General features: G+C 39.4%; 1 protein-coding gene and 1 long non-coding RNA gene across 2 annotated transcripts in view; one reads left to right on the top strand and one right to left on the bottom strand.

The window, feature by feature from the left end:
- TGFBR2 (transforming growth factor beta receptor 2) overlaps nucleotides 1-13,803 on the bottom strand; it is a 76,394-nt gene extending 62,591 nt beyond the window's left edge. Inside the window, exon 1 of the mRNA XM_020808050.3 lies at nucleotides 8,677-13,803. Coding sequence (XP_020663709.2) covers nucleotides 8,677-8,752 — 76 coding nt within the window. The 5' untranslated portion in view covers nucleotides 8,753-13,803. The remainder of the gene's footprint in view (nucleotides 1-8,676) is intronic.
- Nucleotides 8,013-16,763, top strand: LOC140708175 (uncharacterized). The gene is made up of 2 exons (XR_013537267.1): nucleotides 8,013-8,231; nucleotides 13,884-16,763. It is a non-coding gene; the product is annotated as an uncharacterized LOC140708175 (long non-coding RNA).
- Nucleotides 16,764-17,525: the final 762 nt, after the last annotated feature.

Here is a 17,525-nt window from a genome sequence, read left to right as displayed (position 1 = left end):
TCTACTTACCCATATTTAAATAACTAATGACTTGAGGAAAAGTCTTAATTACATAGCCTATCATACTTTTAAAATCATTCAATTCTTGGGGATTTCAGATGGGGGAAGTGCTTTGTAAATGAGTGCTATCGTTGTAAAAGATGTCAAAATGCAAACCTTGCAACCAAACAAGAACTCAAGACATACTCTTAGTCTAAATGTTTCTAAAACCACAAGCCATTTCATTTCACTACTACACTCGTATCCCTGGGTATCCATTTCTGTTTGTTTGTGCATTTTGAAAATCTGTTTTTCAGAAAGTAACACATCTTTTCAGAAGATCTCTCACCAAAAACCAAGCAAATTCCCTCTTCTCCTTTTTCAAGAAATACTACAGTCATTATGACACTCCAGTGAGCCCATCTATCGATATATGACTGTAAAGAGTGTAGATACAGTTCCCCTTCCCTGCTTATCTTCTTTTTTTTAATTCTGAGGATTGATCTACCATTTGCTGCCATTGATTCTGCTTGAAAACATGATTAAATACATGTCTAAAATAATAATACTACACATTTTGGGATGTAATATGAGTGCAAGAATCTATCAAAATGCTTTTTCATTTCTTACATGCTGCCAAGCGGTCAGTGAAGTCTAGAAAAGATATACAATTCAGACTGATTTTGAGGTAAGAGACAGATTAAGCAATGAGGTGATCTTCAGCTTAAATTTCTGTTTTTTTGAAACTGTTTTGAAGCCTACTGTTCTCATATTACTTTGACATTAAAGCTGAAGATCAAAAGATCAATTGCAATGTCATGAATATTTTTTTTGATTGCACCCTCAACTAATAGGAGTTCCAACGAAATCATTTTGATGGTTTAACCCCTCTATGAATATTGCACATGTGTATATTCAAACCAAGCATTCACCATACTAAAGTAATGTAGAAAGATCACCTTATGGTAATTTCACCATGTGAAGTAAGACCCAGATGGCTGTTTGTGTAAGGACTGCATAAGTTGCAGTAGCTAATTGAAGCTAACTGACAAGGTGTTGGGACAGATCTTTATTGTGTTGCTGGTCACATGCCTGATTGCACAACCAAGATGTACCCACGTCGCCAATTAGCCACTTTGCCATAGCATGTCATGCAAACCTTAGGCAAACTGAAATAGATTGCAGCCAGTAACATGAGATTTCATTCTTAAGGTTGCTATGAAGTTTTTTGAAACAGTACCAAGCCACGGACAGTTCATTCATCTCTATTATTACTGCACTAGCATAGTTTTTAAATTACAAAGTTGCTAAATAAAATTACTGTTTTGAATAGCAGTAATAGAAATCATCCTCCATTCTATGTTCAAAAAGTGCAAGTAAGATAATTATCCAATAGTATCATACTACTTTATCTTTCCCACACTTTCCAAGAATATACCTGCAAAATGCCTTGATTGATTCTTTTTCCAATGTAATAAGTAGGGAACATAAAGTTGAAGATCTCTAAAAGAACTGAGCAATATTCAAATAACAACAAATCCTTTAGTTTAACATGTTGTCATATGGATTTTCCATGTTTCAAGCTCCAAAAGGTCAGAAGGTACAGCTGTTAAGGACCACACCCTCACAAGCAACATGGATGCAGCTGGTATCTTTTACAATCTTTAGTTCCAGCTTCATCTCTACCTTGAATAATAATCATTGACAGAGAAATGGAATGAAGCCCTTGATTTTCTACTCATTGAAATAAACATCTCTGTCTTTTTTTTTTATCCTTGTATTTCAGAATTTGTTTTTATGACTTTTGCTCTACTTTGTAATACATCACTTAGAGTAGCAATTTGCTATATGGGCAATATAAAAATTAAACAAACCTATGCAACCAAAGCGATTTTGCAACGGAAGGTACCATTCCAAATTACAAGTATCCAGCTGGCAAATAATAGGCATTGTAAACAGTCATCAATGCATCAAACTCATGATAGTTAACTCTGACAAAGTCTAAGCAAAAGCATCTTGACCTAAGTGGGTCCTCAACCCATGATGCTACCATTGTTAGAACCACACAGTAACCAAATGAGCTACTGAGTCTGTCAACCTCTTAAGTTCCACCTTCTACAACTCTAAACTGACATATTTGTAGTGAATCTGTTGTTAGACAAGATAGATTTCTGTTGAGCATGTGCCATGACAAACTTAATACTTAGCATAAGCTGTAATATGTTGAAAACCAATTCTTTTTTAAAAAATTCAAACATGCTACTGTACTATTAGGGAAGACACATAATACATGTTCGCACTGAACCAATGCAAACATATATAACATTTAAATCCTTTAAAAACAAGTCCTTTCAGAACCTTTCTACTTCAAAAGTGGTATAGCACATCTTCAGGCCTAACTCTTCTATACTGCCAGCTTTCAGAACAATTTGTTAAACCATTTCCTATGTATAAATCATAGCAACAACTCTCTCTCCCTTAATTTGTGGTCATGATGGCAGAATGCAACTCGTCTGTTTTGCTTTCAATGAACAGCCACAATTGTGGCCATATATTTTGACCTCATATATTTTAAGTGATTCTATTTCCCATTCCCTCTTTGAACATGCCAGAATAATAATTTTAAAAATACCCCTACAATCTTCTTGTTGGTCCTGTTCTGCAAACACATCTGTGTCTAAAATCTCACCCCGAAAGTCCTATAAACTGGCAGAGCCCCCCACTTTTCTTGGTAGATTTCTAGCAGAGGCTGGACAACGCCAGATCTGTTCAGGCATTATAACTTGAAAGTGGGGGATGGACCATGGTAGGAATATGGGAATTCACTTAAGTCCTATCCCCAGTACCAGATGTCAATCAGGCCTTTGCATATTTAGTGCAAAGGCCTGATGAAGTACTTATACACATGTTTGGTTGACTGGACTGATAAATGTGTGCCCCTGGCCCTACCATGGCTATAATAATCCTCCCTGTTTCTGAACTGTAACACTTGAACATGGATTGTGTGTTAAAATTTCCTGCATTAGCAGGAGGTTTGGACTAGATGATCCCTTGTGATGCTTTGCAATTGTACAATTTTGTGATGCCATTATTCTAAGTCCCATAAGTACAGTGAATGTATTTTGTTGCCATTGAATGAGACACACAGTGATCTTTGACAGATCTTTTTATCTACAAATGTACAAATGGAACACAAATAGAGTTTTTTTTAAAAAAAGCTTTCTGTTACTAGAAATGAAGGCCCAAGGGACAAGTAGGAAAGCCCCACTTCCTCTGAATCTACATCCCAACTTTGAAACCTTAACTAGAAACACTTAACTCTTTCTTTGTTTCAACTGTGAACAGCCTATTTTCCAACACAGCTACTCATAATATGCTTTCCTCCAAGGATTTCCTCTAAGGACAACACTAAGAATCTTTACATTGTATCTAGACCAGTGGTTCTCAAACTGGGCTCCACAACTGTTCCTGGATGGCAATTCCCAGAAACCTCTCCACTTGCTGTGCTGGCCAGGATTTCTGGGAGCTTAAGCCCCAAAACAACTGGGGACCCAAATTTGAGAACCATTTATCTATTCTAGACAATCCCTCCTGAAACCATCCTTGCAACATTTTTTTTAACTGTAGAGGAGGAAATATATTGGATAGTCCATGTATTAGTAGAGATGCTCTTAGCACACTTCCATTAACAATACGAAAACTGTGTTCTGTCTTTACCTATTCAGACTGAGGCTATCCAGAGAGACAGACTGATAGAAAAAGGTGATGCTGCCAATTGTCTTGCATAGGAAACAATTCTATTTCGCTCACTGTCCTGAACCACTCAAAGCAAACTACAGTTCCAGGATATGACTACTCAGATCTAAGTTTTCTGAGCATGCTCAGTAGGGGTGTTTCCCTAGGCAGCAGGGTTCAGATTGGAGCTACAGTATAGAGAAGGTATGTTATAATGCAGTGGTCCCCGACCTTTTTACAGCAGGGACCGGTTTAGTTGAAGACCATTATCTCAAGGACCCGGCCGGGGGGGGGGGGGTGTACTTGTTATGCACTAGGTTGTTGGAGGATAGCTTTGAAATGAGGTCATAAAGGAAATGGCAAGCAGGAGCAGGAGGTGAGCTGCAACTGAAGCTCTGCTTCCTGTTAGATCAGCAGCGGCTTAGAACCTAATAGGAGCACAGGCTCCTATTAGATTCTAATGCCACAGTCACAGATGATCTAGCAGCAGCAAGAAGCTTCGCCTCCTGTCAGATCAGCAGTGGCATTAGAACCTAATAGGAGCATGCTGACAGGAGGTGGAGCTGGGCTCACCACTCACCTCCTGCTCGCTGCTCATCTGTCCCGGTGGCCCAGTCCTTCCAAGGCTATGGACCGGAACCAGTACACGGCCCGGGGCTTGGGGACACGTGTTATAATGACCTTATATGGTGCAGTCCTATGAAAAAGTGATTACACTCAAAAAATAATCTGATTTAAGACAACTTTGCATTTGTTTCCATTTTTTGCATCCTTCCTTGTCTGCCCAAAGCTTGAAATATAGTTAGCATTAATTATGGTTAGTTTATAGTAAATTCAAGTAAAACAAAAACAAAAAATGGAATATATAAAAAGTTTTTTCCCTCTTTATCACAGTCCTACAACTATGCCAGTGGGACGTGGTGGCACTGCAGGTTAAACCGCAGAAGCCTCTGTGCTGCAGGGTCAGAAGACCAGCAGTTGTAAGATTGAATCCACGTGACGGAGTGAGTTCCTGTCGCTTGTTCCAGCTCCTGCCAACTTAGCAGTTTGAAAACATGTAAAATGCAAGTAGATAAATAGGTACCACCACGGTGGGAAGGTAACGGTGTTCCGTGTCTAGTCGCGCTGGCCACATGACCATGGAAACTGTATGGACAAATGCTGGCTCTACGGCTTGGAGACGGGTATGGCCATCGCCCCCTCGAGTTGGACATGACTGGACTAAATGTCAAGGAACCTTACAACTATGGTAAAATATACCAGATGCGTGGGATATAAATAGAATAAAATAAATAAATAAATAAATGCCAGCTTCAGTGAGAAAATACAGATATGATGCCTTCTTGTTTTAAAATAACCATAATTAAAATTAACCAGTTTGCCAATGCAGACAACATTGAAAACCAACATTCACAGAAGACATATCGAAACTTTTCCCAATTTTTCATGTAAGTAAATTTCATTCCTGCTCATTTGTTGCTGGTTTATTTCAGACTATAATGTGGAAAACCACAAAGGTAAAAACAATGACATTAAGGGTGGCAGACAGCAAGGACACATACAGTTTGAAGACCAATACAGATGGTAAATATGACAATGAAATATTTTATAAGGCCACAGAAAAAGCATTTGCTGGTCCATGCAGAGCTCATGTTACTAGGCTGGACCTCATGTATACCAATTTGGAGCTTGACTTACTACTGGATTTCCACCAACATGTGTTTACTCTGTCGTAAAAATACTTCCTTTGTCTTCCTTGATGGATCACACCACAGAACTTCTACAAATCAAGGACTGATCCATATTTTTGCTGTATTCTAGGGAACATTCACGAAGCTCTCAAAGAATTTGAAAGCAATCCTTATGATTAAATCTACATCATTCAGGCTATCCTATCTAGAAGGCATTAGGGTGCTAGTCATTTAATTTAATGTACTTCCTTTGTATTTAGTCCTTTCAGTATTCCAAGTAAAAGACGTCTCTCCAATGACATAATTCACAGTTAATTATCTTTTCCAGAGTTAATTTTGTTATGCCAGTCCATAAGCTAGGTATCTATAGTTAAGTGTGCACCTTACAAAAACAATTAAGTACTAACAGTTATAATAAAACGCTTTGCAAACATTTTGCTATATGACTGCAACCCTCATCACTTCTTAAAACAGCTTTAAAAAGATTTATTTTGAACTTTCTCCCAGTACTACTGCTTAAATAGTTTTATTTTGTGTAAACTCAATGTACTTCAAGCTTAAAATGTACTGCAGTGAAATGGAAGCAGAGGAGAGAAGGCCTCAGACACATCAAAAGAAGATAGGACCCACTAGAAAATGCAACTGTGCTAGAACAATCAGCAGAAAAATAAGACGTACCAAATATGAGATGGAATGACTTTATAAAGGAAACCACAGCCTTGAGAAGGGCTGTTATTGAGAGAACATTTTGGAAGTGACTACTTCATGGGGCTGCCACAAGTCTGAAGCAACATGACAGAATGTGACAACAGAGGGGAGAAGAAAGGGCATGCTAACTTTCCTTTTCACTTGTTCAAATCATACTGAAACCTATTAGATGTTATCTATTTGGGCTAAGAGACTGCACTATAAATAAAACTCAGAGAGAAAGCCAAGTGAACATTATCAAATCAACACATTTTTCAGTCATGCTAGCTCTTATATATACCAGTCAGGACTTGAACAACCTTGTGGGTGTGCACAACATCGTAATATTGGATTTAATCCTATTTTAGAGACATCTGCTCATCTTCATGGACAACTTTCCAGGGCCCATTGAAAAAACTGTGCATTACTCTTTGGGCCTGGCCTTCTATTGCTTTTTAAATACTAAATTCTAAGACTCAGACAGCAGTTTACTTGACAATGTGAGCAACTTAGCTCTGAGAACTTCTACAAAGAAACGTGTGCACATTTCTTTCTTTAGTACAAGTTTACAGAACAGTGCGTTAACGTGTGACTACTGTATTTCATCCACAGCCTGTAAGTTACTTTCTTCATAGCTCCACTGCCTTCCTTAATATTTTGCATGTACTCAACGACATTAATAACTGCAGGATCAAGACTTCGATTACACAAATACCATACAAATATGATCTATGCCAAATGTACTTTCTGCTACAGAGCAAGCAAAACACTTAACAACTAAAAAACAACCACTGTACAGAAACCCTATAGGTTGCTCAATATGAGTATACAGTATATGAGTATATTTGAATGTTAAGATACATAATTTTGATATAGAGTTATTTTGCAGAAACAACATAAGCAAAGATTACACCCCAAATAGTTTACAATATAAATTTTCACCATGTTGTGAGAAGTGAAGAGTTATAAAAATAAAGGAAAAAGGAAAAAAAATCATAAAGAGGCTTCCAGGAAGCTGCTGCAATTTCAGCTTAACCCCAAGAACAAAAATAGTGATTATATAGCCTGCTAGACATTTGACTGCAACCCCCATCAACTTTGAACCTCACAGGCAATGCAGGCTATGGGGAGGTGCAGTTCAACAATATGAGCCACAGCCTCCTCCTCACTGCTTTGGGGCCTTTTCCAAAAAAGTGTGCATAAGGCCCTTAAAACAATATTGGTTCTGTTTATTAAACAGATTGCAGGTTTACAACAAATTGATACATGGATACATAACAACCCGAAACTATCTCCCCCCCCCCCGATCAATATGATGATGAAAATCAGACATGGTGCAGACTGTGTTTTTAGACAACTTCCAGCTCTGTCACCTGGAGAATCTTGGGGCGAGTTGTCCAAAAACAAACATCTGCACATTTCTAATGTAAACATTTACGCTACACCTTATCACTAAAAGGCATCTACACCATAACGGTATCACTAGTACATAGCACTGGTACCCACGAATAGCACATTTTTACTTCAGTAAATTGAGTTGGTGTTGCACAACTCCAAGAATAAGTACAGATGTGATGATCTGTATGCTTAGCAGAACAGATTTAAAAAATGAATTTACCACCTTTATATTCCCACGAACCCTGTTCAACACCCTTGGACTGTCAGTTGTTTTCCCATTTAGTAAAAAAGAACAAAGTACAAGCCAATGATAGAGTCATGCCTCTTTAGTCACATTTTATAACAGCAGTTATGTTCTGGATGGTGAGCAACATTTGCACAAAAACAAAAAAACCCAGAGAGACAGAAGGGAATTAAGAGAACTGATACTCTAAAATCGGGATCCCTTTCTCTCTTGGGAATTATGACTCAGAACGCATCAACACATGATTCAGTTCTCCTATTCTAAGGGCCTGTACCCCCAATTGTTATCTGCTTGCCAAACTCCAATCCTGCCCAGAGTAACACAGTTCCGAAGAGCAAGACATCCTAGGCCAGGTGGGGCAGCTGCTGCAGCTGCAACACAGACATCTTGTTTCCAGACAGAAAACCTGAGGTTCGGATTAAAATTCCACAGCTACACCTTTTGGGAGAGGGCCTCTATCTCACTGGTAGAGCAGAAGGTTGCAGGTTCAATTCCAGGTAGGACTAGAAAAGGCTTCTTTCTAAAACCCCAACCAGCCAGGGGACCAGTCAGTGTTGATCAGCCCGTACTGGACTCGAGGGGGTCAATGGTCTGATTTAGGGAGCTTCTTATAATTCGCCTTTTTAGGTTTTAGATCTCCAAGCTCTGTCAGCCAGCAGAAATTCTAGGTAGCAATCAGACTGGTCTCCAGCATTCAAAACAAGTGGGGAGGAGAGAGAGAGAAAAAAAGAGTTAGGGTAATTTTAAGGAAAAAGAGTTTCTGGAGCAGAAGTGGGGAGCAAAGAAAAGGAAATCTCTCCGACGTTTTTGCTACGATTCCGTAATTGCCGTTTCCAGGGCAGGGAGTTATGCAGAGAGCGGGGGACAACGGCAACCGTGGGCAGGAGCCCCTCAAGAAACACCACACCCCTCCTCACGTCGGAAATCAAGGGGGAGATTTACCTGTGACCCCAGCCAGCGGGGGAGCCGTGCTGTGCAGGAGGATCCACATCAAAACGTGCTTGGGAAGCCCGCTCATGTTTGTGTGTGCCTATGTGTGTTGTATATGTATGTGTATATATCCTTTTGGAGGGCTCTGAGGCGGCGGCGAAAGCGGCAGCAGGGCGCTGAGGGGGGGGGGGGAGAAAACGAGGGAGTCCCTTTTCTGAGGCAGGCGGGCGGCCGGCGTTCGGGGTTGGGGGAGTTCCGAAGCGAAGGTGGGGACCAGCGGCGGCGAAAGTGAGAGGCCCGGCCAGAGGCAGCCTGGGCAGCTGCGGCTCGGCTGCTCTCGGGTGTGCGTGCGTGCCTGTGTGTATGTGACTCACTTTCCTCCGCTTCAGCCCTGCCTGCAGGGGAAACAGGAAATCTTAAAAGTTCGCAAACAGCTGGGCAGGACTTTCTTAACTCTTACAGTAGTTCCTTCTCTGGCCCGCCTTTCCCCCCTCCCCCCTTTCCTTTCTGGCTCGGCTTCCACATGAAGCCTCTTCAGCCCGGCGCGGTGCGTCAGTCAGGGGCCTCGGACCAGCCTCCCGCGCCTCCCGGTCCCTCTTCTCCCGCTGCGAAAGGATCCCGTGGGCGGCGGGTGGACGTGGAGCTGTCGTTTGGTTTTGTAGGCGCGCGATCTCCCGCCCCCCTCAGTCACCCTGCTTATGACTCCCTCACGCAGAGACAGCCACGCGCGTCGACATACAGCCGACTCGGTCGGTTGTTATTATTTATTGCCATTCTTTTGCATTTCCTCTTGTCTCTAATACGACTGTTCAGGAGGCAAATTTCCACATGTTGCTAAGCACAAATTCACACACCCTCTGGCTGCTCAGGGCATGGAAATTAGGCAAGCAGTCCCACCTCATGCGTATTTCTTGAGGTTCAGACTGGGTTTCAGAAGTGATGCGGGGGGGGGGATCTAAGATGGATCCCTCCAGATATTGCTGAAGTATAATATCAGATTATTGGCTGACAACATCAGGAAGCTCACAGGCATTCCTTTGCATACCACAATGTTTATTTATTTATATTTATTTATTTATTGTATTTATACCCTGCCTATCTAGTCATTTCGACCACTCTAGGCGGCTTACAACATAAAGGATAAAAAGTTTAAGAAAAATTTATAACTATGTTAGTGTACTACAGGAGACAGCAGCCTCAGGCTACTCCTTCCTTTCAGCCTACACAGAGAACATGCAATGTAGCTCAGCATCATGTCTGTCTGTCCTATATTTATGTATGCTATCTTGTGTTCCTCCACTCATAGCCTAGAGTAGTGGTTCACACATACCTGCCCCTATTGCAACAAGTAACAAAGCAAGGTGACAGACTGGGTCAACTTCAGTGGCTGATGAGATTAAGTGCATGGGCTGGTGTCATCTCTCTTCTCTTATTCATGTGGGGATTCCCTCTCTGAATGAAGCCTGGATGTTTACAACCCTACACATGTAGAACAAAATTTTGGCATGGTCTGTTACCACAAGTTAAAGGAAGAGCCTCCTTCTTGGAGCACTGGTTGCCAAGTTTTTGGCCTACTTTGTACCATTATTGACCCTTATTGTCTGAAGTGTCTGGAATGGACAGAAGGGAGACGGGATACAGTAACTGGAGGAGCTGGGATAGCAATATTTGAAACTTTAAGACAAATTATGAATAATGGTGAGAATCCTATCATTTATATCCCTGGTACAAATCCATTGTTGTAAACCCAGGAGGTGGGTTATTGCTGGTTGAGAAGTTGAGGGTTGTATTTCCTGTTGCTTAGCAGTCATGTACCTTGGCCTGTAACAAGAAATGTGCTGCTGAAACTTATGCCATAACACTTACCCTAGTGTAATTGTTCAGTTGAATTCTGGCCATTAGGACATAGTTAAATCAATTATAGTAGTAAAACAGTATGCCATTTAAAATTATTTTAAAACATCTTAGTTAATAATAGTTATTATTATTGTTGTTTCTTTTTTCTAATTGTAATTTTTACTAATTTTACCTAAATCTAGCAATCCTTTGAAAGCTCTGTCCTTAGCAGTCAGTTGTCAAATGCCAGCATAAATCAGAAGGTCTTTGTATGCTGGCAGAAGGCTATCAGGAAGGTGTCCAATCTAGCTTCCATTGGGAGTTCCATAGTACGAGAGTGACCATCACATTTCGTCCTTACAAGTGAGCTTGGTGAGACCAAGGTCTCTCCTACATATTTCAAAGCCTTAGCAAGAGTGTGTAGGAGAGCATAATCTTTTAGATGGCCTGGACCCAAGTTACATGGAAATTTATAGGTCATAGCCAGCACTTTAAATGATTACATTCTCTATTTCTGAAGCATTCTGCATACATTGTAAATGCTTATATGTGGTATTTGCAAACAGTATAATACTGTTTTGTTTTGTTTTTGTTTTTTGCACCTTTTGGCTTTTTTGTACAATGTTAGTTTATTACAATATTATGTACAATGATAGTTTATTACAATATTACATTATGCTTGTTTCCTAGTTATAATTAAATTAGAACTTCTGTGGCCCATAACCATCCTTCACGTGGAGACAAACAGAGGGTTTTCAGTTTTCATTTTAGGACTCCACTTCATAAAGAATGTGCATGAGATAGGTGGCAGCAGAATTGGGCCTCCAGCTCTATGCACTGGAATGCATGTCTTGTACCTATGCATAGTATGAAGTCATGTACATTTTTATGCATTGATTGAGGTGGCAGATATGTAATTTCGGCATGCAGACAGTAGGGAGCAGAGTCCAAAGTCATATTTGTTACTCAACCAGTTCTTTACAACGTGCTTTGAGCACCTAGCCTCTTCCCCTCTCTGTTATTGCTTTTTCCATAGAAAGAAAATCTCTACAGAAGAGAGACTCCCCACTAGAACAGGAACCCAAGTTTTCATATGATCTAAACAGAACAACTAACATTCCATTTTTATTTCCTTGCCCCTTGTGCATTGGTAACTTCTTGTTTAAATGCAATGTGTTCTGTGCAAGGCTACCCCCCTCCTCCACTTTTTTTTTTTTTTGCAGATTTCACATGAAAAATTAAATTGAACTAACTAAGGAAAGAAAAACAAAAGACAAAAGATAGAATGGTGTTTCAGCATCATTAAAACCTGGCTATCAGTCAACATGGTAGCATCATGACCTGATCTCTAATCTTTCATTTTGTTGTATCTGTTTTATTTGACTTGTTAAATTGTTTTAAATTGTTCTCAAAGCATTCAAAATTGTTTCAAAGTATTTTGTTTGTTTTAAGGTTATTTTATTGATGATATCTTGTCCTGAGGTCTATTAATAAAAAGCAGGTCAGAAATTTTTCAGTCAATCAGCCAACCAATTAAATATTCTTTGTGGTATCAGTATGTGTGTTTTATTATACATTATACTTCCTTCGCACCATTTGAGTATATTTTATGATAGCTAGTGTGGTGTTATGGTTAGAATGTTGGACTAGGTCTGTAGCCTCAGTAGGCTATGATGCTTGCTGCACAACTTTGGACAAGTCACATTCTCTCAGTCTGACCTACTTCCTAGGCTTGTTATGAGGATAATTTGGGGAGAAAGAGGACCATGTACAATACCTTGTACAAGAACAAGTAATGTTAAGCAGAATGCTGTTTGCTGGTGGGGAGGAGTGTTTTGTTTTTTGGTTGCCAAATAATGTTAGGAAAAAATGCTATTTTTTTCATCGTTGGGATTGCGGTATTACCTGGCTTACAGATAACGTAGCAGTGGAGGTAATAAACGTGAAAAGTTCTAAGTTGTGTTTTACCCAGAATCTGGGATCATTTAACTGGATTCTTCTCAGGTCCATTTCCATTAGCAGATGGCACAGAAACAGTTTCATCTCCTCCAAATTATTGCCTTCTATGATATCATCATATGAAACACCATGAGAACCTGTCCTCTGGTCTCAGGTCTGAGCCCAGAAATCTCAGGGAATGTAATGCTGCTGACCATCATCTTCAGTGGGTCTCACTGTTAGATAAATGTATATGGAACTGCACACTTAGTTCCTGATGTTCAAAATATTACTGCTCTGTTATGAAAATATCTCAGCAGGAAGGCATACCACCAAAGGACTTCAAAACAGCAGCAGCAGCAACAACAACAAATAGTTCATTAATGGCAGGCTTGTGGATCAGTGAAAGGCCAGAAAAACACACTGGAAAACAGAGGAGGTGATAGGCTGGTACGTGGGGGTGTACCAAATGGTGAAGCCTAAAAATCAAATCTTAGAATTTGCAGGTGAAATGATGTGTTTGCAAAATGACTGATTTTGAGATATTATTATTTGAAAATACAAGACAATCTATGACTAGTGTTGTAACCGAAACTCTAAGTATCGGTTGAATATTGGTTTGATATCCATTCTGTTCCTAATATTGCACCCCTCCCCCACTCTGATGGTGTTACTGTATTTCAGAGATCTGCAGCTGATAATACTTTATAACATTTCACAGCATTGTTCCCAATGGCCCAATTCCTGTAGGAACACTGAAATGTGCTTCATCTACAATAAAGTTATTTCTATTGCCAGGTCTCTGTATTTTGTTGATTATTCCAGGTCTTTATCTTCAACTCTAGCACCACCTGGAATTGCAGTGTCAATTATCCAGATATTTATTTGTTCTGTTACTGTTATGTTTGGTGTCTTATATTCAGGGTGTTCATTTGAATCCAAAAGTCCCACAAGATCTGGGCCATTTTCTAATGCCTTCTCTAACTGTTGGTCCCATGGATTCTTGGATATTGGAAGGTTATATTTTTTTACATAATAACCAGTATATAATTTTTTCAGCTCTTTCGTGTCTAGGTTTGTAGTCTGTATGCACAGTCTTTGAGTATTCACAGATGAGGTGTGACACAGTTTCATCTTTTTCTTGGCAGAGTCAACATTTGCTGTTTACACTACATTCCCTTATTTAAGCTTTCATGGTGTTAGCTTAGAGTGCTTGTTCTTATACAGAAAAAAAAACCAAGCCTTAAGTTTCTTTCTTGATAGTGCCCAATTTTAGCCATGCCCAGGTTAAATTATTATCATGTTTTAGATATTGTTATGCAATGGTTTATTTTTCCAGTTTTACTGTGATGATAATGATTAAAAGTTTTAACCAAAAACCTAAGAATCTGCTAAATATCAGCGCAGTATGCATGCTGTTCCTAATATTGCCTGTTTTTTTGTAGCTCTGATGGTGTTATTTCTGAGATCTGCAAATGCTTATAGTACTGTGTGAATAACTACTGCTGCTGCTGCTGCTACTACTACTACTACTACTACTACTACTACCACTATTCAAGGTACGGTCAAAATTATAAAAACATGGACTAGTATTATGTAATACTGCAGTTAGAACTGGATATGGAACAACTGATGGGTTCAAAATTGGGAAAGGAGTATGACAAGGCTGTATATTGCCCCCCAGCTTATTTAAGTTATATGCAGAATACATCATGCTAAAGGCTGGACTGGATGAATCCCAAACTGGAATTAAGATTGCTGGAAGAAATATCAACAACCTCAGATATGCAGATCACACCACTCTGATGGTAGAAAGTGAGGAGGACTTAAAGAACCTCTTAATGAGGGTGAAAGAGGAGAGTGCAAAAAATGGTCTGAAGCTCAACACCAAAAAAAATTAAGATCATGGCCACTGGCCTCATCACCTCCTGGCAAATAGAAGGGGAAGATATGGAGGCAGTGACAGATTTTACTTTCTTGGGCTCCATGATCACTCTAGATGGTGACAGCAGCCACGAAATTAAAAGACGGCTGCTTCTTGGGAGGAAAGCAATGAGAAACCTAGACAGCATCTTAAAAAGCAGAGACATCACCTTGCCAACAAAAGTCCGAATAGTCAAAGCTATAGTTTTTCTAGTAGTGATGTATGGAGGTACAAGCTGGACCATAAGGAAAGCTGACCGCCGAAGAATTGATGCTTTTGAATTGTGCTGCTGCAGGAGACTCTTGAGAGTCCCCTGGACTGCAAAAAGATCAAACCTATCAATTCTAAAGGAAATCAACCCTGAGTGCTCACTGGAAGGACAGATCCTGAAGCTGTGGCTCCAATACTTTGGCCATCTCATGAGAAGAGAAGACTCCTTGGAAAAGACCCTGATGTTAGGAAAGTGTGAAGGCAAGAAGAGAAGGGGATGACAGAGGACGAGATGGTTGGACAGTCATCAAAGCTACCAACATGAATTTGACCCAACTCCGGGAGGCAGTGGATGACGGGGGGCCTAGTGTGCTCTGGTCCATGGGGTCACAAAGAGTCAGACACAACTAAACGACTAAAAACAACAACAACAGTATTACATAACAGATACAAGTTTTAACCAAAAACCTAAGTATCTGTTAAATGTTGTCGTTGTTGAGGGTGGTGCATGTTACAATTTCTCATTTCATTCTTTTTCCCTTAGAAAAACATCCTTTTCCACACCAGAAGATTGCTTATTCCTAGGCAAACAGCCTGGATCCAATTGTTAATTCCAACTAGAGTAAACCCTTTGAAGCCGTGGGATTTAAATAAATGTTGACTCATTTAGGAACTAATTAACTGAGTCAGCTGCTAACTGTAACTATTAATTGTATTCAAGTCAAAGTTCTTAACATCCAGACAGCAAAAAGCAAACTTTCTTGTATTCTTAAAATCATCATCGTGTTATGAATTGAATAAGCTTAAAATTTGAAACTGTGCATTTTTAGATTTTTTTTTTAATCAGTGTTGGGAAATAGTTTTACTTGGGAGTGGGGGCTTGTTTTTGCATTTTTTAATTGCAGAATTTCAGGAATATAGAAAGCATGGAAAATAGGAGAAGAGCAAAGTGTTGTATACGTATGTGTTACAACTGACACAATCCAACATGACCATCTAAAACAGAACTGTAACAGACTGTTAAATTTCTTAGGATTATTAGGTAATTAAACCATCAGACCATTATATCTGTGAGGATTATTCAGTAATTTGGTGAGAATGAGGAGCTTGTGACTATCAAGGAGAAGTAATCAGTCTTGTGAGGAAACTTACTGTGTATTAATTTTGGAAATCCATTTAGAGATAGTGTAGGGGAGAAATCAAAATAATAATTTGGTGTGAGATTCCATCCCTGTAAGTCTGCAGCTTTTAGTAGAAAAAATGAAGGAGAGGAAGAAACAGGGGTGACCCTAGAAAAAGAACGAAAGAAGCCTAAGGCTGCAATTCTAAGATCTGTAAAAGACAAGATGGCAAAATACCTGGGCTGTCTATCTGATTAATCACCTCATTCCTTTGCCGATCATTTACTACAGACCACTACAAATTTCAGAATCTAGAACTTCCTAGCTGCACCACTGCTGAGACTGAACATTTCCAAATACAGTAATAAAGATGATTTAGACTTCATCTACGGTTCTAAATAAGATGAGTTCTGGAGCCCTTATATTACTTGTTCAGGTATTTCCAATCCTATTTTTTTCCCCTCTGTCCAAAACTGACAACGAAAATCATAACTGATTTACACGGGCCAAAATTCCGTTGCATAAGTACATGCTTAAATCTGCTGTTGCGAGCCATTGTGAAATGTGTGCCAAGTCAAAACATGTATCCATGTAATCGCGGCACAGTGAATCACTTGTATGGTCAATTGAAGCATTTGTTGCAGAATTAGACAAACAGACTGTCTTGACATAACTCTCCATGAAGTTCTGTTGCCCTAACTTTACACTACTAACGCCAATAGAATTTAAGCCAGTGTTTTACTTTGCATTCTTCCTGCACAGCATGTATAGGAATATAACATATGAAGAGTGTAATATTATAAATACCTGGATAGCAGTCAAACTGTCTTCAGTGTTTATGTGACTTAAGTATCCATTCGTATTTTTTTTCTTTAATGCTTCTTTATTTTCTCTTTGAGACTTGTTTAAGATGACCATGGTTTGATAAATAGACAGTAGAATTTTATGAGTTTGAAACTTACTTCTGTATCAAAAGTAGAAACTACAGCTGCATACTTATTTTGAAATGGTCATTCCTCATATGGAAAACATCGGTCTACAATAAAAAAAGCTTTCATGTGATTTGAAAACCTGTTCATTTGCATTCCTCCTCCACCCCCACCTCATTTCCTGGCTTCTGGATTATTGTATCACTATACAATAACAAGGCCATAAGAAAAGCCCTGCTATCCAGACTTTAGATAATTACTGCTGTAGTTACAGTTTCTGAAAATTACCATCCATTTCTCAAACTACGTATTTATTTTCTCAAGGTATCTCAATGATTTTAGAACACTAAAAGAAGACCAGATCTTAAAGACATTCACTCCCAGTTGTGATGAAAATTGGGAGAAAAATGAGATATTTAATTGTGGCTCCACTAACTTTATTCTTGCAACAGTGGAAAATCCAAATTTTCCTTATTTGCTAACCAGAAAAGTGATTACTTCCTGCTGTAATTCAACATCAAGAGCAGGGCACCGGAGAAAGCCACATTTGGAATTGAGGTTTTAGACTGTAAATACATAAAACAAGCAAACAAATCTGAATGCTATAAACTGTTGGCCTGTTGTACAAAACATACTTTCCTCCTGCTGATATCTCAGCACCCACAATATAGCATGAAGCATGGTGTGACCCAGCACTTAAAACTGTGAGATACTCTTCTGGGACATAGCAGGACTTCCCCACCATAGTTATAAAAGAAGGTGTTATGGTTGCTGCATCACAAAAGGGATGAGAGTATCCCTCTTTAGCTGTACCTGCAGTATAATGTAAGTTCTGTTCTGGTTATTCGGCAAAGGAATTAATTTCAAGTAACCAGTTACTTGTAATTAACATATTTCCAAGCA

The sequence above is a fragment of the Pogona vitticeps genome, chromosome 6 (genome assembly GCF_051106095.1).
Source record: "Pogona vitticeps strain Pit_001003342236 chromosome 6, PviZW2.1, whole genome shotgun sequence".
In the NCBI taxonomy this organism is placed as follows: Eukaryota; Metazoa; Chordata; class Lepidosauria; order Squamata; family Agamidae; genus Pogona; species Pogona vitticeps.
The sequence above is the reverse complement of the archived record's forward strand: the minus strand, read 5'-3'. Positions and strand labels throughout refer to the sequence as shown.